Below are 24615 nucleotides of genomic sequence, written 5' to 3'. Positions count from 1 at the left end.
CAGGTTAGAAGGAAACTCATGTGGAATATAACTGTTAGCATGGATCTATTGGGCCAAATGGCCTAATTCTGTAACTGTGCTGTAAATACTATGTAATGCTGTTATGCAACTCCTGGAACTCTTTTTGAAGAATCTAAATCCTATAATTCTATGGAATATCTCTAGCCTTTTCTCCACATCAGTAATTTTGAGCATAAATGAATAAATAATACCATGCCACATGTTCAAATTGCTTTTGCCCTGGTTACTTATACTATCTTTGGACTTTTGCATCCAAGATAACGTGAGTTCCAGTTGTCCTAATATATATAGAATTTATTATGTTTAATTTAAATGTATTTGTAAAGTCTAAGCAGTTAATCTAACCATTAATACATCTCCATTTGTTTTGCTCTCCCCATGGATTTACTCAAATATTTGTATACTTAAATACACCAACTACTGTACACAAGTACTAATCATAAAGACCATGTTGTTACCCAAAGCTGGTCCTGCAACCAATTTCTGAATTAGGTCAAAATCTCCTTAATTGTTTCATTGACTAAACCTTAAAAACAGCCAGTTTAACGGTTAGAAAAGCTGAGTGAAAACAAGCAATGAAGTAATAGGTTTTTGGGTCTTTTACAAATAATTTAAAAAATGAATCATTTAGTATTTTCATTAATCACTTGAGTGATTTCTTTCACAAATTATGCAATTGAGTGTTAATTAAGTAATAGGGAAGGTGATGATTATACCCCGACAGATTGGGTTGCACACAATCCTACTTGCATCACCCCGTTTGTAAACGTACATCTTTCATTACAGCACTGGTATGAGGTAGAATAATATCTTTCCAGAACTCAGCTACTTTTTAATTTTACAATTGATATACTCATTCCAGACTGGAATCATGAACTATTTTTTATTTCTGAAAAGAACAAACATCAGACACTGGTCCCTCAACACCCACCGCCCCCCCCCCCCCCCCACCCCCCCCCCACACACACACACACACACACACACACATCAAAAACATTTGGTGGAACTTTACAGCTCCATTGTGATGGGGGAGGGGCTGGAAAATGTTACAAGCCATTCAAAAGCCCATTGACTTTGACAGGATCAGAAAATCCCACTGGTTGGAGGGGTTGTAAAGTTCCACCCATTGTTGCTGTGTTTGGTGACAGCACAACTGCAGACTGTGCACTAGTAGAACATGTATTTGCATTGACAGCAATTCCAGTGACAAACTGCAGCTTGAAATTCTAAAAACTTGTTCAAAGGAAGTCTCCATAACAGGACTGGTACCCAACTGATGAAAACGGCATACAATTTTAACTGATACATTAAAAATGGAAATCTTACAGCATCAATTTCAATGAGTTTTATTTTGCTGGCACATATTTTTATTTGTTGCACCCTCTTTCAATGATGAATGATTTCAGATTTCACTGAGCCTCTAGGTGGCCAGTCTACCTAAATAAACCTGCATGGGAAGAAGCAATAGTAACTGTATATTTGCATTGCATTAACTGGACACTGATCCAAGCTCTTCAGTGTATTTTCATGTTCAGCATAGTGCAATGGTGCTTCAGATCTGCTCTGAGGTGCAAAAAAGTGAATTTCCCAGCAAATGTTCAAGGAGAGCAGGACATGTCTCTGGCTGATGGTGAGCACAGGCCAGCAGCACCATGAAGCTGACAAGTCCACATCAGGGGCGTCAATCAACAATTGGAGAAACCAAGCATGCATCGGCAGACACCATGCGAACTGAGTGTGCATACATAACTGTTCTAGCACCTGACTCATCAGCATCAGGAGCTGCAATAAAAAAATTACTTGTCAATTTGTCTGCTCAAAATGTCTAATTCCAAAAAAATCTCCTTGACGTACAATCAGCTTCAATCAGCTTGCTTTGCCACTTGTATTGTGCACAGTTTTGGTCCCCTTATTTGAGGAAAGATGGAGTTCAGAGGAGGTTCACTAGATTGAGGGGTTTGCTGTATGAAGAGAGAGTGAACAGTTTAAGCCTATACGCCCTGGAATTTAGAAGAATGAGGGGATGATCAAATTGAGATATACAGGATGATTAAAAAATATGGATAAAGTAGACGTGGAGTGGATGTTTCCGCTGGTGGGGCATCCTAGGACAAGAGGTCATAGTTTTAGGATAAGGGGTAGAAAGTGTAAAACAGAATTGAAGTGAAACTACTTCTCCCAAAGGGTTGTGAATCTGTGGAGTTCACTACCCCAAAGGTGTGGTGGATGTTGGGACAGTGAGTAAATTTAAGGAGGAGTTAGTCAGATTTTTAATTGGTAATGGGTTGAAAAGTTATGGAGAGAAGGCAGGAATATTGAGATGAGGAGCATATCAGCCATGATCAAATGGCAGAGTGGTCTCGATGGGCCAAATGCCCTAATTCTGCTCCAGTATCTTATGAACTTACTGAAGCGGAATATAATTAAAAAGTGAATGTTTACCTTTGCCAGGTCCTGATGACACTGGAACTTTCAATTTACTGTCATCAGTTTTCTTTTGATCCACAATTGCTTTAATAACCAGACTAACAACTTCCTGACTGATCTATTTCTTCTACTCTTTTCAGCCTTGTTGGTTAATTGGAACATGGACCTTCAACTTCCTTCTTCAATAAAACACTAAACTTTAAAATCTAAGGCCACGTGTCCCATATTAGCTTATTTTGGCCTTCAGATAATCATCAGCTAACCCTCTGTCATTACTCTAGGAAGCACGGACAGAAGAAACCCATCGTGTTTGGATTTTACATTACCAATGAGAAAGAGGCATGTACAATATTAAACCCATGATAAATCCAGAGCACCAGGAGTTACAATCTGTTTAAACCAAGGTACTCGAACAAGGGGGCACAATACAGAAATAGTAAAAGACCAATTAAAGACTGGTGCTTGGAAGAATATAGTAATACAGAGAATGACTAATGTTTGGAATGATCTTTTAGGTAGCAAAGTGAAAGTAAAACCACTCAAGATCCAGCTGATTGTTGAAATCTATTGTCAAGTTGGTTCAGAGGATGAACTCACATCTCTAAATCAGAAGATATGTTCAAGCTCTATTACAAACTTGAGCTACCTACGCTGTCTTCAGGACTGTGCTGTTTAATTGGATACACCATCTTTCTGGGCTATTCCCTCAATGTTCTGTCTGCTTTTATTGATAGTTAGGCTCATAAAATATCACCACTTTTCAGAAGGAAGTAGGCAGTGTTCCTCATGTTCCAGTCAACATTGGTCCTTTCATTAAAGATAGAGTAACTGATCTTTCACCACGTTTGCTAATTGTAGGATTTTTCTGTGCACAAATTGGTTGCCACATTTACCAACATGTCAATGCCCTATAGTTAAAAAGAATAGACAAGTTAATGGTTATTGAAGTGTTTTGGGATGTCCTGAGCATATAACAAAGTGTTATATACAGCATATTTCCCTTACTGGGTGGATAAACTAGACCTCCTTCATTTGAAATGGCTTTTATGATCCTGTTGCATGCGCAGCATCTGAAACCATACATGCTGGGTCTAATTTTCACATTTGAAGATAGGAAAAATAGTCAATCTTGAATCAGCTGCCTATTGTACACCTCTCCTAATCAACTTTAATAGAAATAAAAATTGGAGGACGCATAGTAAGCAGCTGATTTGATAGCAGCTGTTTTAACCATCATCCAAAATCAAAATTATCACTGTTACTTCTCTCCTCCCCAAATACAGCCACACCAAAAACGTATAATGAACAAATCAGAGGTAATTAAACACAAATCTTTATGTAGCGAAACATGTACAGCGTATCAAATCAGCCACCCAAAAACCAGTGAAGTCCGCAAACAGGACTATTTTTAGGTTGCCATGCATGAATGTTTAAATATTTTTATTAGGTGAGTAAAATAAACTACCAGCTCGTTGGGCTGGGCGATGCATTGGTGCTGACTAGTTATTGGATTACACACCTGTCTCTTCCCATGACCCGATGTCCTCCTAACCTGAAGCCCTCAAACTGTCAAGGTCCAAAATCCAGCAAAGACCTGGTCCCAAAGTTGCTAGTTTTGAGACACTTTATCTGTACTTGACTGTGCTGCATTTTTATTTTGAAGGGAACAGTTGGGCAGTTTAGCCAGTTTTCAGTCTCCATTACAAACAGGTCAGTTTCAATGTGATGCTTTAGTTTTCCAAAACTATGTCATGTTTTGCATTGTAAGGTTTTTACAAAGAGTCAGACAGGATCAAATGCATGAAACATTCACTTGTTTGTTGATTTACATTTTCAAGAAAATCAGATACAATAAACTCTAATCATGTCAGATGAATGAAGGGATATTTCATGCTGAAGATCATCTTTGATAACAATCCTGAATCAAGTGAAATGTTAACAACTGCTCATTTTTGAAATATCTCAATGGCTGAACTGGTTTCTATTAAGTCATTTGATAGTACAAAACTTGAATATTGCTGAAAAGAAACATATTGCTTAAGTTTTTTTATCTTGGACTTGTCAGGACAAATGCAAGAATGCCTCATTTCAAACGATCACGACAATTTGTGGTACAAGAGAAAAGGGTGCTGACTGATTGGCAAGCTGGCTCTGAGTGGCTGATGTGATGCCATGCAGTAAACATGCAAATAGGACCCTTGCCATTTGCTCACCTTGCAAGCTCGACTCAGAAATAGAGTGCACCAAGGCTATCCTGATTAGATCATTGTTCGCTGTGTATCGTGCAAACTCACAGAACTGAAATGTGCCCAGTCTGGAAAGGCAAAATATGTCAAAACATTTGAACAACAGTTTAAGTGAATCATTTCATACTGCTACAATGCAACTGCAACATAAGTGGCAATTTCCACCAATAAATTGCTGCTGTCTAGCCAAAATAACATTCTGCCTAACAAATAATTAAGTCATGTTGTGTATGAATTTAGAATCAGTGTGATGCCAGGTACGTAGGCCAGGTGTCCCAATGATTGTCTGACTGAATCAAATAACGTTCCTCCAGCTGTTGGTAATAGGCAGAATATAGATGGTAATCAACAAGCTCACGCTTGCAAAACCCAAAACATCTGCTGATAGATGAAATTCCACATTGGAACAGCACTTTCTGAACAATCCTAAATGTGCTGTTTATGAAACTAATCTATTTAAGATAATCAAGCTTATAATGTGGCTCATTTATCCTTGCTAGAAGTGACAGCCATTCATACTCAGAGACCCAACCTCTACAAACAAAAGAAACATGTTCAAGTCTTGTGCTTTTTTTGAATTACCCAAAAGCATGGGTCACCTATACTTCCTCATTGGCCGAGGTGTTGCCATGGAGAAATCATTCAGAATCAACATACCAAACAATCAGTACCCTTTTACTCCTGTACTATAAATTGTGATCATTTGAAGTTTGGCATTCTTACATTTGTCCAGAAAAGCACAAGACAAAAAGTTTTGGCAAAATACCCCACTCTTCAGCAATGCTGGTTTCTACTAATAGTTGTATCAGTTCTCAGAAAACTGGTGAGATTAATGATCAAAGCCCTTGCTCCAAACTCACATACACTTCCAGTTTATTCAACCGATTAAGAATTAGCATCTGGTTCAAATGGTTTTGCTACTACTGTACTTCAGTCTGATAAGTAGGAGTATGTCAGGAATTAATTTGGAATTACGCATTCAGCAGGTAAGAATAACTCACATAACTACAGAGATCTTTGTTCTGCAGTTACTCACTGGGTAGAGTTACTGTTTACATAGCAAGTGAAAGTTATTTGTTGTGTGACTGTATGCAGTTATTGCTTACTTGGCTTGGTAAGAGATTTTCACTATTTAACTCTAAAGTTCCTGTCTGTTTGACAGGATGAGATCTACTCACTATGAAACTGTACTCAACTGCTCAATATTCAACAGGATAAAAATTACATTTTTTTACTGCACTGAGCCCCTTTTATTCAGCAAGGCAATAGTTAATGATTCCAACTGTACAGAGTTTCTGTTTATTTATGAGCTAAGGGTCACTCATGTACTTGAATGGAGTTCCTGTTTACTTATCAGGGTTAAGGACTGTATGGATTCACCATTTATTCAGCAAAGTAATGATTCATTCAATAGCACTGATCTATCATACACAGCATATAGTCGGTTTACTGATTTACAAATATCTTTATCTGTTTGTACAGTCACTACACATGGGAGGCTAGTGAAGGCCTTCTTAATTCTGTAATTTCAAAATGTTCACTATTTATTTTCAGTAAATGTTATTGTTTAGCTTAAATTTTGATTTTCCTCCCATACTTTCTGTCTCATATGACCAAATTATCAAGAATTTTCCCAGTGAGACTGGCATTGATTGCACCAACCAATATGTCACAGGAGTCACATTAATCATGAAGGACCCAGTCTGGGGCCCCCTTTGAGGGATGTTATCATTGACTTCGAAAAGAAAGCAAAATCATTCAGGGTTCCCGTTGTGATTGACATCAATGGCTCTCGCTGAACAGTGCACATTGGCCAAACACTACAGTCCAATAACTTAGTGACATTTAGTGGATTAATTCAAACATTCAAAGTATTTTGCCAATGTGTCAGAGAGCTGCATTGTGTCACAGCAAGCAGCTGTTATTTCCAGGAACGACAGGAAAAACATGGGAAGAAATAACCTTAATAAAACAATACCCCAAGAGTGACGTCTCCTGGTTTGAGTGAGATAAATTATTTTTTTAAAGTAGATGTTAGGCAGAAAAATTCCTATATTGATTTATGCAAGTATTTTATTAGTGGACCCAATTTAAATTATGTCATGGGCAATTGACTTTACTGTACCCAGGAACGAAGAGTAGGCCGGTTACAGTGAAAATCCTCATCTGCACTGCACCAAGCAACGAGGACATGTAGACTACCTTAAAGTAGCAGTTCAGGTTATTCTACTGCCTCAACTGCAGTAAAAAAATCACTGATGGCTACAAACCCAGTTAGTGTCCAAGATGTGTTTTGAAAGCAACTTTCAAAACTAAATGCCCCTATCTCAAAGATTCAAAAAGGAGGTGGAAACTCTCCACTACCAGCAGCTGGCTAATTAAGGTTAATACATCAGGACCCATTAACAGCAAAGAGACAGATCAAATGTCCATATTGTGGAAATAGTGAATCATTTGTGATACAAACTTAAAAAGGCCGACAGTATTTATTTGGTACAGTCTCTACGTGCGAGGAAACTTCAAGTTTAAATGTTTCCACTCAAATTAGCAAAGGCATCTCCTGCCTGATTTGACAGCTTCCTCTGATGAGTGGACCACATTTGGAACAAAGCCACTCTTCACTCCTTCCCATCCCTCTTGCATCACAATGTCACCCCTTCTGACAAGTTCGTAAATATCCCTCGTCAGATCGGTAAAGGCCTGTTCAACGTTGATGGAATCTCTTGCAGACGTCTCAATATATTTCATCCGGTAAGCAGCTGCAAGCTTTTCCGCCTCTTCCTTTGACACTTGTCGTTGGGTTGCCAGGTCACATTTATGGCCAACCAGCACAAAAACGATCTGGAATGGCTGCACGTGAACTTTGGCCTCTTCCAACCACTCATGCACATTCTGGAAGGACCTCCGGTTGGTTATGTCAAACAAGAGCAGTCCTCCCACTGAATTCCTATAGTACGCACGAGTTATGGACCTAAAAGATAGGGAGAAATAGGTGGAAAAGAGATTATAACTCGAACTTCAAGTTTCATGATACATAAAATGAATATTATTTTCGTGCAGAGAGTTTGAAAACCTTTGTACTGGTTTACAGTTTTTTTATTTTAATAGTAATTGCTGCATGGCTCTAGAGATGGAAAGAATAGAAATAGTGATTTTTAACCTACCATTGTGAAAAATAAAAGTAAGAAAATACCATCGCTAAAAAGACCACCTGCAATTTACAAAATTTCCCCCTTACTCAATCTCTTGAGAGAATTGATGTAGCTGGCTCTTCTGAGAGAAGACTGACATTTCTCCCTAACTGACTGGCAGCTCTTACAAATAAAACAATCAGCAACTTCACTGTCTTCAAATCAAAACTTTTCATCTTATCTCCCCCTCTTTCTCAAGTCTCAAGCGTGTAACTACTTTATAATCTTCTTGTAAACAGTGCCACTTCCACAAACAGATACAGAGGTTTCACATATGCCATGAATGGGACAGCCTGCTGACTTATGGGTCGGGATTTTTAAATCAGTGTAGGGCTCTAGGTCAGAGACAGATGGGCACCAAACTCATGCCACCAGCCTCTTTACTAGTTCACTGCCTACAATCTTGACCCAGAAAACTTTTTCCACTGAGGACAGCCCATGGTCGAATTGGCTGCTTGCCACTGCCCAGCAGGCAGCTAATTGAGGACAATTAATGATAATTATACAACAAAACAAAGAACAACACAGCACGGGAAACAGGCCCTTCGGCCCAACGAGCCCGCGCCGCCGTCCCACTGTCTCAGTGACCTATTCATGATTTTAGTCTACGCCTAACGTGCGAGGATCAGGGAGGTCCAATTTAGGGACAATTTAGTACCCAATCAATCAGCCTAAAAGCACATCTTTGGGGATGTGGGAGGAAACCGGAGCACCCGGAGGAAACCCACGCAACCACGGGGAGAACGTGCAAACTCCCACAGACACAGGCCCAAATCCATGTGTCCGCACAGCAACAGAGATAGTCTCTGAGCTGTCATGTTGCCCTCGAGATGGTCCAGTTTAAGCACATTATGTGCTTAATTATGTGGTGTGTTGGGCTCAGGACAGGAAGTGGGGCAGGGAGGGGGGTGATAGATCATGTGAGACGCACCAGCCAAGCCCATGGCAGCTGCTGGTCATCCATGGAGTAGCTGCAAGCAGTTGCGGCATTTAAACTTACCAAGCATCTCTCAGATAGGCAGGTCCCACCTCAGCTGATGGGGCTGCTGAAATCAGTACCAAAGAATCCCTACAGGGCAGAAGGAGGCCACCCAGGCCCTTTCCCCGTAACCCCATGCACTTAACTCCTTGCTAATTCCCTAGTACCATGGGGCATGGCCAATCAACCTAAACTGCAAATCTTTGGACTGTGGGAGAAAACCGGAGCACTGGAGGAAACCCATGCAGACACAGGGAGAATGTGCAAACTTCACACAGACACCCGAGGCCAAAATCGAATCCACTGTGCCTGGATGGTCTCCTATTGGTCCTCCTGTGTCAGGAGCCCACCCACCATCCATGATTAATTGGAAGTGGAGTCCACTTGCTGACTTTTGATTGGCTGCATTTTTGAAAGTTCCCATTGCATGTGCCTAAAGCACGCCATGCTGGGTCAAGACCCAGAACTAGTTCTGATTTCAAGTCCCCAAGCCCTGACGGAAAATCCAGTCCTTGGTATTATACATCAGAGATTCTGAAGGGGCACTCAGTGTGAGTGGGGCTTTGATTGACCACAAAATTGAAATGTGTTGGGAAGCTGGCTCCAATCTGCCAGTCTCTGGCTTTTTCATCCTCAAAGCAAGAGGCGGGAATACAGGAGACAAATTTGGCATTTTCAAATGTCAATGATGATGAAAGCCTGGGAGTTGACCTGCTTTGCATGTCCATCTGCGGCTGCTGGATTTTCCATCAGCTGCAGCAAGGCAAATACAACGTTGGGATTATATCTTCTGACCCAGTAGCAACAGCAATGCTTTCTACTTGGCCCCTCATGCTTCTCTCACCATCAGACGTCATCACTGAATAGCACTAATACTGCAAGACCAATAATTATAGCTTAATTTAGTTTTGTTTGACAACTAAGATAATGCCCTGAAGCACTGAAAGAGACTAACAAAATAAATTCCTGAAACAATGAAAACAGCACCAGTCTGCAATACACTTCTCTAACAGTCCAACAATATATAAATGTTATGAGTACACAACCTTTCAGATATTTGTGAGCAAATGAGAACAAGTGATTGCTATGCCACTGAGTTCAACACCAAATAATGGTTGGAACACAAGGCCTGTGTTTTTTAGGTGAAAGGAAATATTTCCTGTCACAGGTGTTAACTTTCATCTTCATAAGCATATCCCTTGATGAGTCAGCCTTGAGTGATAATGGTCCCAAACTTGCGCTGAAGTAGATTACCGACCTCTATTCCCTACTGCTCCTGTCTCCTGAGCCTGGAACACTTGCACGATACCAACTTTCAGTTCACTGAAGCAGTTTAGGCTGGGCTGCAGCCAGTTTTCCAAGCTGCAGTCAGGGCATGGGGCACCCTCTCAAATTAAAGCCCGCCACTCTGACATTTAATTAGACCAATGAAGGAAGAATAAACAAAACAGACAACAATAAAGGAACTTAATGGCAGGAATATAAATGTGCAAATAAACGTTTTGAAATGCACATAAATGTAGGAATAGGATTTAGAAATTATGTGAATATTAATACTGTTGGTATCTCAAGAGATGGTTGGTGGTGCAGGTTAGTTAATAGCTGAAACTGCGATACTAGGATTAATCTACAATGAGAGGCGGAGCAGTTGTTTCATTGATGAGGAATGATACAGAAAACGGGGTTATAACAATAGGAGGGATAAGACTGAAACAACTTGCAAGTCGTAAAAAAAGATTAAAAAAATGAATTTGTTATTGCTAAAAAAAAATGCCAACGCAAGGGAAACAAAAGGGTGGGAAACTCTTGGGCTGGTAGGGGAATTGTGAGGTGCTAATCACTGAGGGGTTTCAAATCCCAAAGATCGAAAGGGAGAGGCCAAAACACAAATGCACTGAGGTGGTGAGGGGCTTTTTCCTCATACGACATACGACAGCTGCTAGAATACAGGCTGAGAGAGATTACGGATCTACTGATCATTGTAATGTTTGACTGAGTATTACTAGCAAAACTGGCATCAAGACAAACAACATAATAGCATAAAACTTCAAAACTGCTGACTTTGGGGCTCTGAGACGAGACCGTGTAATTATATCAGGAATCCTTACATAAAAAGAGCAATGGATCTGTTATCAAGGTTATTATACAAGATGGGGGAAGAGGATATATTTTATTTAGAAACAAGAAACATAGAATGTGCATGAATAGCACTAGATACTTTAAAAGATTCAAGCAGACAAAATTGGCAGTTGTTGAGATTCTTACAAAAGGGGACCATAGATAATTAAAGAAACATGAGACAAAAAAAAAGAAAAATGGACTGACAATCACAGAGATCCCAAACATATTACAACTATGTTACTTATGGGAAGGTTATCTACTAAAGAATAAATTGGGTAAAGTTATCATAAATTATCATAGCACAGAAGATAATTTTGAAAGTATTCCTTGCATCCTTTTTCACACAGGCTGGTTGCAATTGTTTCAAACTTGGAGGTGCACCTTTGAAGCAGTGAATCTCACAAATACACAATTACAACAAGGTAATACTTTGCAATTGTTCCAAACCTTCACTGAAGTTTGAAAAGAATCATTTTAAAGGTGTAAAACAGAACAAACTCCTTTATTCTTTCTGATTTCAAGACAGCTGGTTCATACTAACAGACTGGAACTAGTACGAAGACACTTTGTGCTGCAAATCAATTAAGTTAAAATATTTTGTTGGAAGTTAAAATTTGTTTGAAATATGAATTCATGTGGTTTGAGAAATCAGAGTGATTGGGAAGCACTGTCTAGAAACAGATAGTTTTGTGCTCGATAATTCTTAACCTATAGTGTGGAGAAGATGACAGAGTGGTAATGTCACAGGACTAGCAATCGAGAGACCTAGACTCATGATCTATGGATCTGGTTTCCATAGCAGCTGGGATTTAAATTCAGTACCTAATGATCTGGAATCAAAAGCTAATAACAGTAGTCATGAAATTATCATTAACTGTTATTTAAACAATTTCACTAAGAAAATCTGCCATCCTTACTTGGTCTGTTGATTTGTTTTATTATTGTCACATGTATTGGGACGCAGCAAAAAGTATTGTTTCTTGCATGCTATACAGACAAAACATTCCATTCATAGAGTTCGTAGGGTTAATTTTAAGAGCGTAGAACAAGAGTAAAAGAGAGAATTTGAGGGTATGCTGGGGACACCTGGCAAGAGACCATCTCGCTCTGGTGCCGTATTGAACACCCATGAGGCACATAACAATGTGGCTGTCCTCTGGGATGAAGCCACTGTTCAAGGGCAATTAGGAATAGCCATTGTGAAATTTGGGATTGGCATTGCTGTCATGGAGTGAAACAACATTCTTTCTTTGACAGAATCAGGAGCATAGATGGAATGAAAGAAGTAGGCCATTCAGCCCCTCAAACCTGTTCTACCTTTGATTAGATCATGGTTAATATATACCTCAATACACCTGCCTTGTTCCATATCCCTTAACATGCTTCCTTACCTCAAAGTGCTTCATCGGGACAGCTCTAATTTTGAGATTATACCCTTTCGTTTTGGATTCCCAATCAGGGGAAATAATTTATTTGATCTACCCTATTAAATTTCTTTACAATTTTAATGATATTTATTAGATTATTCTTCAGCAAACTAAGCTCAGGAAGCCAGATTTATGAAAGCTGTCTTCATATTTTAACACTTTAAGCCTTGGTATCAGTCTGGTGAACCTGCACTACGCTCTTTCCAAGGTTAAAATATCTTTGCTAAGGTTCAATACCCAAAGCTGAATGCTTTATTGCAGACATGGTCTGACTAAGGCTGTGTACATCACTTCTTCACTCTGATACTCCAACCTCCATGAGATAAAGACCAATATTCCATTAGATATTTTGTTTAAGTTTTGTATCTATGCACTACATTTTAGTGACTTGTGCACATGAAAAATCATAGAACTTTTACAGTGTAGAAGGAGACCATTCAGCCCATTATGTCTGCGCCACTTCTTCAAATAAGCAGTTTACTTAGGGCCATTTTCCCACCTCTCCCCATAACCCTGCTCATTGCTCATTTTCAAGTCATAGTCTCATTCCCTCTTGAATACCTCGATTGAATCTACCTCCACCACACTCTCAAGCAGTGTATTCCAAACCTTAACCTATCAATTGGGGGGATGGAGAATTTTCTGCCCCTGTTTTCGGTGGGTGGGAATGGCAGCGGGGCAGAGAATTGAGGGGAGTCTCAAAATGGCTTCCATGTGGGCAGGATTTCTCCAATCTACTGTCCCCAACCCATAAAAGGTCCAGAATATTAACACACACTTAGTGAACATCACTGGTATGTCATTCCCCCCACATAGGTATTTCCTAACCACCACCACTCCCCACCTCCCCAACCCCATTGCTGCTGATGTGACATCATGTCTCTGGGTTTACAGGTTTTATAAAATTGGGTCCTGGAGAGCGTTCCCCACCAGGAGTGCACAAGTAAGTACAGACCCCAGAGGGGCTGATGGGGAGAGACAGGGTTCTGCCCATCCTGGCAATGCCCGAGGGCAATGTCAATATGTCTTCATTGGAGAGGTCCATGGAGGGTTTCAGGGTGGTAGTGGGGTGGGAGGGGGTGCTATTTATATTAACTGTTTTGATCAGAAAGGGTGCCCAGAATGTTTGAGAGCCACTGTTTCTAACAGGATGAGCCTGCCCCATCATTGTGATATTGTGGAACCTACCTCCTGGTTATTTTTCAGCAAACTGTTTGAAATGTGCCAGGATTGGCCCGCTGATAGACTATACTCTGCTTTTTTCATCCAAATTCACACCTTGCCAAAATATGGTAAATTTCACCCTTTGTGTGAGCTTTTTCTCAGGTCACTTTTGCTTCTTCTGCAAATAACCTTAAATCAGTGCTCTATTGTTCTCAATACTTCCACAAGTGGGAACAGCTTCTCCCTACTTACTCTGTCCAAAACGCTCATGATGTTGTTTACCTCCATCAAATCTCCTCTCAGCCTTCATTTCTTCCAGTAAAACAGTCCCAACTTCTCAAATCTAACTTTACAACTGAAATTCTTCATCCCTGGAACCATTCTTATGGATGTATTCTCTCAAAATGCCTTCACATCTTTCCTAAAATGCTGCACCCCAATTTGGACATAATACGTCAGCTGATGCCAAACCCGTGTCTTATACAAGTTCAACATAATCTCTTTGCTCTTGTACTTTTTTTCTAGTCTTTCACCATTAACAAACACTCAGATTTTTTTCGTCTTAGATCCAAAGTTGATCAACCCACACTTAGGTAGGTAGCTAGATAATATATATATTGATAAACTGACACCCTTGTTGGTTTCTATTTCTCAATTCACCTTGCCGATGAAATATGTTGTTAGCCAACAGGACTCCATGAAGAATTGTTTCATGACATTTACAATCTAAGATGCAGCTCACTGTAAAAGGTTACACCATTACATTGTGGACTGATTCCAATTCTATTTAATATTTTACAGTGCTTGGCCTTCATGCCTTTTTAATTCAGTGTCCTATTTTATTTACAAATAAATTTGACCAAATATTTTAATATAATCAATGAACTGGTTCTGATGCAAGATGAAAGGGCTCAGCTTTGGAAGCAGACTTTTCACTTTGAGTGCAATGAAACTGTGTCCAGAACCAGTCTGAAATGTAACAATGTCGACACATCCCAAAGCACTTCACACAATGAATTACTTTGTAGTGTAGTGGCAACTGTTATGGCTAGTTAATCTGTTTTTTGGTAATTTTGATTAAATACAGTATTAAATACAGTAGCCAGACAACTGGCAAATACTCGTCTCTCCTTCAATCAACATTAAGGAGCTAAGGATAGCCTCTCCAATAGTGCAACTGTCCCTTAGTATTCCATTGGATCATATTCTCTAGTCCTGGAAGAGTCTAGAAACCAGAACTTTGTGGTCCAAAAGCAAGAGGATGCTAGCAACTAAGTCAATACTGTATGGGAAAAGGTACAGCAAGCCTGTTCCAAATTCCATTTTGACCTTATTGAACCCATTTCACCTGCTGAAAACATCCTTCTACCCCTGGGATCTAGACAGTAAATGTAAGACTGGGTGTACTTCATCCACGTCCTGTTCCTCTCTCCATGCAGCATGCTGGAGCGTGCATTCACAGGATGATGTTCGAACATTACTTCATGGAATCATAGGGTGGGTGGGATTCTCTGCCTCTGACTATGTTTCTCCCCACCGATGCACCCACCCCTGGCAGCGGGAGGCAGTCCATCAATGGCCAGCAATGGGATCTTCTGGTCTAATTTAAGGATTTTCATAGATGGACATGAAGGTCTCACTGTTCATCAACACATTACAAAATTATGCCATTTATAACATACTGCTGTTCCATATGAGTTCCATAGAAGTCTGTCCAAAGTACTTTGTTTCACATTTCTCTGCATAAGACTCCATCTGCCATCCTTTCCCCTTTTTACCAGCTGATAAATATCCTCACCAGTGACCTACAAGTTCATGGTAGCACAGTGGTTAGCACTGCTGCCTCACAGCGCCAGAGTCCCAGGTTCAATTCCCAGATTGGATCACTGTCTATGTGGAGTTTGCATGTTCTTCCTGTGTCTGCATGGGTTTCCATAGAAAATTACAGCTTAGAAACAGGCCTTTTGGCCCTTCTTGTCTGTGCCGAACCATTTTTTGCCTAGTCCCATTGACCTGCACTTGGACCATATCCCTCCACACCCCTCTCATCCATGAGCCCGTCCAAAGTGACCTCGCATTTACCACTTAATCCAGCAGCTCATTCCACACACCCACCACTCTCTGCATGAAGAAGCCCGCCCTAATATTCCCTTTAAACTTTTCTCCTTTCGCCCTCAACCCATGCCCTCTGTTTTTTTTTCTCCCCTAGCCTCAGTGGAAAAAGCCTGCTTGCATTCATCCTATCTATACCCATCAAAATCTTATACACCTCTATCAAATCTCCCCTCATTCTTCTACACTCCAGGGAATAAAGTCCTAACCTATTCAATCCCTCTCTGTAACTCAGCTTCTCAAGTCCTGGCAACATCCTCGTGAACCTTCTCTGTACGCTTTCAACCTTATTTACATCCTTCCTGTAACTAGGTGACCAAAACTGTACACAATACTCTAAATTCGGCCTCACCAATGCCTTATATAACCTTACCATAACACTCCAACTTTTATACTCGATATATAAAGGCCAATGTACCAAAAGCACTCTTTACAACCCTATCCACCTGTGACGTCACTTTTAGGGAATTCTGTACTTGTATTCCCAGATCCCTCTGTTCAACTGTACTCTTCAGAGTCCTACCATTTACCCTGTACGTTCTACTTTGGTTTGTCCTTCCAAAGTACAATACCTCACATTTGTCTGCGTTAAGTTCCATTTGCCATTTTTCAGCCCATTTTTCTGGTTGGTCCAAATCCCTCTGCAAGCTTTGAAAACCTTCCTCACTGTCCACTACTCCTCCAATCTTTGTATCATCAGCAAATTTGCTGATCCAAATTTACCACATTATCATCCAGATCATTGATATAGATGACAAACAACAATGGACCCAACACCGATCCCTGTGGCACTCCACTAGTCACAGGTCTCCACTCAGAGAAGCAATCCTCCACAACCGCTCTCTGACTTCTTCCATTGAGCCAGTGTCTAATCCAATTTACTACCTCCCCACCTATACCTAGCAACTGAACCTTCCTAACTAACCTCCCATGAGGGACCTTGTCAAAGGCCTTGCTAAAATCCAGGTAGACAACATCCACCACCTTCTCTTCATCCACTTTCCTGGTAACCTCCTCGAAAAACTCTAATAGACTGGTCAAACATGACCTACCACACACAAAGCCATGTTGACTCTCCCTAATAAGTCCCTGTCTATCCAAATATTTGTAGATCCTATCCCTTATCGCATCTTCCAATAACTTGCCCACCACCGATGTCAAACTTATTGGCCTATAATTTCCCGGATTTCTTTTGGAACCTTTTTTAAATAACAGAACAACATGAGCCACCCTCCAATCATCCGGCACCTCCCCCCGAATACTGACATTTTAAATATGTCTGCCAGGCCCCTGAAAGTTCACTACTAGCTTCCCTCAAGGTCCATGGGAATACCCTGTCTGGTCCTGGGGATTTATCCACCCTGATTTGATCTATGATTGTATGGCAATTGAGAGACAACCACATCACTATGGCTCTAGAATCACATGTAGGCCAGACCGGGTAAGGACAGCAGATATCCTTCCCTAAGGGACATTAGTGAACCAAATGGGTTTTTGCGACAATTGTCAATGGTTTTATGGTCACCAGTAGATTCTTAATTCAACATTTTTTTTATTGAATTCAAATTCCACCATCTGCCGTGGTGGGATTTGAACCCGGGTCCCCAGAACATTAGCTGAGTTTGTGGATTAACAGTTTAGCGATAACACCACTAGGCCATTGCCTCCCCACAAAATTGAGTCTGTGGGCAAATGATGCAGCTCCCAGCTATTACTGCATGAAGTGATAGATGAAGGGGTTACCCTTTGTGGCAACCCAAAACACTCGCTACACAAGATGGCAGTGTATTCTCTGCAGGCCAAAGTGAACAGGCTGCTGTTACGTTGCAATGCCTGCAAGACAAACGAACCAATGCAAGAGAAGATGCACATTTATTGATCTCATTATGTTATCTGAGACTGAGGTAGAATGGGCTAAGAATGAATGTGCCTACCATTCATGTTGCAAGTTGGTTGAAGTTGCCTTGCTGCAAAGCTCTGCAACTGGCTCTCAGCAGACCCACAACAAGCGAAGGAGCTGTCCTTGGTCATTGGAAGGTGGTTGTGTCAAGGTTTCAAAATGTGGCCTGGTACTTACTGATCTCACTAGCTTGCCTTTTTCTATCTTAAACATTAAATTCTGTTTCTGAGGAATTTTACCTTAAACAATGAGTAAAATTGCCTTCAAACGGTTTTCTGAAAAATAATTAACATATCAAAAATAAGGAAAAACTATCTAATAAAAACCTGATAAAAAATACATCAAACTTTGCAAAAAATATGCAAAATCTGTGTCATTTTAAGATTACCTCCACCCACGCAGTATTGACTTCATTCCAAGTGGATGCACAAAATAAACCAAACTTGGAACAAATCTCATGGAATTGTGCTTAAGTGACAACATAGTTCTTTAATGAGGTTGAAGCACAAAGTGAATCCAAGCACTCCAGCACACACAATGCAGAACACCTTGCAGGAAATTTCCACAGGGCCTATTCAATTCTGCAATTTCCCCAACAATAAGTACATTTGCTACCCACTACAGAATCTCTGGCCACAGGCTCGGTAACATGGTTATGGTGTCGAGATACCAGCACAGTGCCACTGCTGCTTTGGTGTAAGTGTCATCCAGACAGCTGACCTTGCACTATAATTCAAGGTCAATATTTTTGTATATTATTGCAGATCTGTAGGTGCTCAAATGTATGGCGTGTACCAAGCTCAAGAGAATGAATTATTGACATCTACAGCTATTAAGAGGCTGCCAGTCAACTTAAAGCTGCACTGCTACTGAAGGAGAGAAATTGTTGGAATGAGGCACAATTTCAGGATGCGATTCTGGAACTCTTCAGAGGTTATGGACAAATTGTGGTCCTTTCTCATGAAGAGCTCCACAAGAGCAGAAAGGATCAATGATATTTCACATGTGCACACACCAAAGAGGCAGCTGCACTAGAAAGTTACAGGTTTCAATATACTGTCAAGTTGGGTGGCATTACACTTAACAACACTGCCTCAAAGTACATGCTCACAGAACTGTTTGGTACAGCAATCCAGAACAATGACTGGCACTCTGATAACAGTTCAGCTATTTCCCAAGTGTATAGATATACTCATGATTTTTTTTGTGGTGTACTTTATATTGCTGCCAAACTAATGAATTTTCCCTATGGTTCATTAAATACATCAGGCTGCAAGTAGCAAGCAGAAATTGCTTCTACACTACATGTTCAGCACCTTACATAAGATAGAAACTGGCTGTGTATCTAGCTGGCACACATCTTTTTTAAAATGTCTCTTTCGAACATGTTGCATTTTGATCAACTGAGAGGAAAATGCTACATTTAATGAATTCATCAATTGGTAATTGGGGAAAGCACAGCAAAGCATATCACAGTGATTCGCTATGAGGGGAGACCCCGAAATATTGTGGTACTGGATGTAAATGAGGGAATGGGACAGTCTAGTACTAATGTTTTACATTATTTTCATTATTCTCACCTCCTCCTGAATTGTTTACTTACTGGAGTACAGTCATACTTTAAAACAAACATATTCTATTCTTCCAGCCAAAGTAAATTTCCCATATTGTACTCGATAGGCCAGATGTTTTGAGCCACATCAGCTACGTTTGACAAGTATTGTCCCAGCAGCAATGTGATACAAATTATAATCCTACAGTTGTCCTTAATGAGTATAATGATGTGCACCCTGGCCCTAGCATTTGTAGCACCTTTTTTCACTCACTCCAACAAGGCAAAACGCAGCACAAATTGGAATACAAGGCCAGCATGTGTGGACACCATCGGAAGTCATTCAACATTTAAATCAGGGGCTTACACTAAACATTGTGGCTCCAGGTAAGGCCTATATAAATTGACAACTTCGGTTATAAATAAATGTCCTTGTTTTCTGTTCTTGAATATATCTTGCAGCACATTATACAATTGTCAGTTGGGTTTGTATTATTGGGGTTTTTCCAGATATTATCTTTCTTCCATTATCATCAGTTGCTGAAGCCACTTGAATAGAGTGCTGAACATGGAAATTCCATTTCTGAACATGTGCCATAATTCACGTGAAGATGACAAGTTCATGAGAGACGACAAACTGCAAGAACACTTGAAGCGCTTCTCCACTATTCCACCAACTGGATCTGAATATGGAATCCCTAGTGCAGAAGGAGGCTATTCGGCCCAATAAGTCTGCACCGACTCACCAAAGAAAGCATTTTACCTCGGCCCACCACCCTGCCCTATCCCTGCGCAAATATCATGGTAAATCCATCTAACCTCAACTCCACTTTCCTGCACTATCCCCAAATTTCTTGATTTCTTAAGAGTTCAAACATCTATTGATCATAGTCCTGAATATATTCAATGACTGAACATCCACAGCTTTCTGGGATGGAGAATGCCAAAGATTCACGAACCTCTTACCAAAGAAACTTTTCCTAATCTCAATCTTAAACAGCTGACCCCTTAACCTGAGTTTATTGCCCCCTAGATTGATACTAACCCATTGGGTTCTCTCGGGACATGTTTCAATAAGATCCCCTCTCATTCTTTTAACCAGAGAATAAAGGCACCAATTACTTCATCTCTCTGTATAGGACATCCTTATCTTCAGCATCAACCTGCTAACCCTTTGTTGGTCCCACCTCAATGGTTAAGTATATCTTTCTTGAGATACGGATGTCAAAACAGCATTCCAGGTATGGTCTCACCAAAAAAATGTCCAATTGCATTAAGATTTCCTGATTCATGTCACCCAACCCCTTACAATGAAGGCCAATCACAATTTGCATTCCTAACTGCTTGATATACCTGCATACTAACCTTCAGTGTTTCATGTACAGAGGTGGCCAAATCCCTCCAAAGATCAACATTTAATAGTTTCTCACTATTTAAAAAATATTCTTTTAAGTTTAAGTTTACTTATCAGTGTCACAAGTAGACTTACATTAATACCGCAATGAAGTTAGTGAAAATTCCCTAGTCACCACATTTCTACACTTGTTCTGGGGCACAAAGGGAGAATTTAACATGGCCAATGTAACTCACCAGCACGTCTTTCAAACTGTGGGAGGAAGCCGGAGCATCCGGAGGAAACCCATGCAGACATGGGGAGAATGTAAAAACTCCATACGGACACCCAATTCTTCCAACCAAAACAAATTTCCCCATATTGTATTTGATAGGCCAGACCTTTTGGGCAGAAGCTCACTGCCCTGTGGCAGTGGCTTTAGAGGGAGGGGAATATGTGTAAATTGTGCTTTGGATTATCACATTTCCACCTCAAGCTTTCTTGTCAGACCTGGGTCTCGAACTCTGTATATCTGTCTTCTGATTTAAGGTGTTCCTTAAAACCTACCTCTTTAACCCTGCTTCTCCTGGCCCATCCTAACATCTCCTTATGTGGCTTAGTGTCAATTGTTTGTCTGATAATACACTAGTGAACATTCTGGCACATTTTTTATATTTTGTTAGTGCCTGAGCCTTTATAGATTATTTCTTTCTTGTATTTTAGTTTTCATGCTTTTTATTCTCAACCCCCACTTCTTCTTTCTCCCCCAGGTCCTGAGATAATCTGCTTCCCCTGCTAACTCCACCTTTGTCCAGAGACAGCGTGCTTCAGGACTTCCCTGGAAGGTTTACACAGGATTTTAAAAAGGTATATTCAGCCAGTTTTACTAACTCCTGAGTGAGCTGCATCATTCCCTGCTGGTTGGGAACCATTGCTGATCGAAACATTTCAGATGATTCAGTTTGTCGTGTAGTTTCCCAAAAATGGAAAGATTGTATATATTTACATAGAGGGGAGAAAAGCTAAAACAATTGTCTAACCTTATCTTTAACCACATTATTCACCCTAATTAGTTCCTTTCATTGGCAAGTTCCTTCCATTGTCCCAGCTATTTTGAAACCACCATTGAATTCCACATGCTATTTAATTATCTGTATTTCTACTTAGCCACAGAGCTCTGAATGTTGCTTATCACCAAACATCTCTTTAAAAGGTATTAATCAATGCAGCATTTCATGTGTGTAGATTTACTAAAGCTTCTCAGTCATCAGGCTTTATATTTAGAGACAGCCTGCAGTGGGCATTTTGTGTTGCATTCTCCCATGCATGGAACTGTGGATGGAAATTGTGTGCAGATGGCTGTAGATACAACTTACCATTCATAGTGCCGCAGCAGGAAGAATACAACACGTAATATCTGAACTAAAGCTTTCATGGATAGGTTTTTAAAATGGGGTACTGCCTCCTATAGGGTCTATAGAGTGGTCAGATTTTTGTCTCTCTGGGGCTGGACATACCACAAGCACAAAGGTATGGAAATTTTATATTCTTTGCTCTGTGTATTTGTTAACTTACATTATTTCTTCCCCTGCGTACTAACAAAAAGTTACGCTCCACAAAAAAAACAATTTATTTTGGAAGGCTGACAGTGACTTTCAAAATATAACTCAAAATGGGGAGCTCTGACAAAGGGTCATCCAGACTCAGAGCGTTGGCTCTGTTCTCTCTCCACTGGTGCTGTCTGACCTGCTGAGATTTTCCAGCATTTTTTTGTTTCAGATTCCAGTTTCCGCAACAATTTGCTTTTATTCAGAATGGGGATCCTGGGAATATTGCCAGCAAGATATCAATATTCTTCAGAGGGGCTGAAAATGCATCGATATTTGCAGGGCGCTGGTGACATGTAAATCTTTGCAGAGGATTCTGATAAGCTGCCAATATTACACACACACAGTGTGATATTTCCTAGAGGCAATTTCAGGGACAGAGTGAATGGAAATGTTTATCTGCAGAGACTAACCTCCATTTGTGGCATCATGGGAGTGGAAACTCATGATATCACACAAAGGGCCTTCTACACAAAATGTCTGCTCCCAGTAGTTTCAAATCATAAAACGAACGGAGGCACAACACTGGCATATTTTCACTTGCAATGGTTTTTGTCCTTTAGAACACAAGATTATGAACTAATTCAGTTAAATATAACTCCCTACAAGGTTTTCTTCAGACGTACTAGAGGTTTAGACTTACCTGAATCTCTCCTGACCAGCTGTGTCCCAAATCTGCAACTTAATCCGTTTTCCTGGCTCGATCTCCACCAACCTTGAGAAGAAATCAACACCAACTGTGGGGTCGGACACTTGGGCAAAGCGTCCCTCGGTGAAACGACGGATTAGGCACGACTTTCCCACCGTGGAGTCCCCGATGACTATCAGCCTGAACTGATAGACCCAAATAGCCTCCATTTTCTTAGATATTGTGATTAGCCTCTTGCCAAAAATGAATAAATCTTTCAGCCCCAAAAAGGGAGCAAGTCCGCTGGCTGTATCACAAGTATGCCTAGGTTACTGAAGTCGCCTACACATCAACCATGTAGCTGGCACACCGTCAAAAACAGAAGTCTTCTGGCCCTGGCTGAGAGTCTCTGGAGGAGGAGAGGGGGGGGGAAACTGAAAGAAATGCACTGGTCCCTATTCTTTATAGGCAGATTACCATGATCAACTGCTCAAAAAAAAAATGCAGCATTTGCAGACACAAAAGGATGTATCAGTCCAGGAATCAGTTCATACCCTCCTCAATTTCCTCACATCGCCAAATGAATATCCTGCTGGGACGAGCTTCCAGTATTTCAGATCAGGATGCTGCCAGATATTGTTTTGTCGCTGCTGCTGTTATTTTTTTTATTGGCATGCAGTGGCGTTGGATTCTCAGCTCCCTGTTCTCCCCACACACAGACACACACATATACATATATATATATATATAAAAAACACCTCGGATGGTGATTCAAGCAGTCTCCATCTTTAAATCTTCCTCAATATCGACCAGGAGAAAGACATTCATGCCACAGCGAGCTGTCAGAATCATGGAGGGAGGGAGGGAGGAGGGGGAGAATTCACTGAGATTCAGGCAAGGAGGAGGAGAGTTATTGCCGGCTGGCCCGCATCGAGTGGAAGAATTGGCGAGGAAGCTGGCAGCTACAGTGCCAATGGGGGGGGGTTAAAGCCTGGCCAAACTCCCACTTTCCAAATAATGGCTACTTGTTCCTTCCAAGGTCGCTCCCATCGCTCTGAGAGGAGGAGGAGAAACAAGAGAGCCGCTTCAAGGAAACAACAACACGGATTGCAATTATACCCCCCCGCAGACTAAACACAAAATATTCCGTTTCACTGGCGAATTTCTGTTTCTTTTTTTTTAAAATCAGCTGTTTTGAATATACACAAAAAAAACCCCAGATTGCAATCCAGCTGATTAGCGATTAGGTTTGCTTTAAAAATTACACATAACGACAAGCTTACTCTCTTGGTTTGTAACAGTAACGATGCCCCGCTTAGCGTCCCTCACCTCCCGGAGCCACAGAGAGAAGAAAGAGCTTTCAAACATCAAACGGTTCAATGGCGAACAGGCCGGGAAGGGGAACTTGCCCAGGCTGGGGCGATGGCAGCCTGCCTGCGATGGGTGGAAGCTGGTGCCTGCTTTTCCCCCGGGGATCAGCTCTCAGCCTCTCCTCCCTCCACCTCGCTCTCTGATGCAGGAGTCACAGCGTGTTTTTTTTCCCCTGAGCAGGTTGCAGCTCTGGGCGAAAGCTGATGAAATCACTGCAACATCAGCACCACCGGCACAGCACACAGCCTCCTCCTAGCCTGCAGCCCATAGCCTTCTCTTCCCTGCAGCTCACAGCCTCCTCCTAGCCTCCAGTCCACAGCCTCCTGCTAGCTTCCAGTCCACAGCCTCCTCTTACCCTCGATTCCACAGCCTCCTCCTACCCTGCAGCTCAGGGCTTGCAATTGCAATCTGCATGTATTTACAAAGCAATGGTGCACATGACCATTTCAAAGCGGGGCTTACAACATTGCCTTTACTAATTTTAAAAAATGGAATACAGTCTTTTAATTAAACGAAAGAGGAAAATTTAAATCTAT

The 24615-nt window shown here is 40.9% G+C and overlaps 1 protein-coding gene across 1 annotated transcript; it reads right to left on the bottom strand.

Annotated features, from left to right (window-relative positions):
- Window positions 1-992: 992 nt before the first annotated feature.
- LOC145342169 (ras-related protein Rab-39B) lies at window positions 993-24412 on the bottom strand. Its single transcript, XM_080187467.1, has 2 exons — window positions 22724-24412; window positions 993-7665 (listed from the first exon to the last, which is right to left on the bottom strand). The coding sequence occupies exons 1-2, from the start codon at window positions 22936-22938 to the stop codon at window positions 7239-7241; spliced, it is 642 nt and encodes a 213-aa protein (XP_080043593.1). The 5' UTR covers window positions 22939-24412; the 3' UTR covers window positions 993-7238.
- Window positions 24413-24615: the final 203 nt, after the last annotated feature.

The sequence above is a fragment of the Carcharhinus amblyrhynchos genome, chromosome 4, assembly GCF_965287045.1.
Source record: "Carcharhinus amblyrhynchos chromosome 4, sCarAmb.v2.hapA, whole genome shotgun sequence".
Classification (NCBI taxonomy): Eukaryota; Metazoa; Chordata; class Chondrichthyes; order Carcharhiniformes; family Carcharhinidae; genus Carcharhinus; species Carcharhinus amblyrhynchos.
The sequence above is the reverse complement of the archived record's forward strand: the minus strand, read 5'-3'. Positions and strand labels throughout refer to the sequence as shown.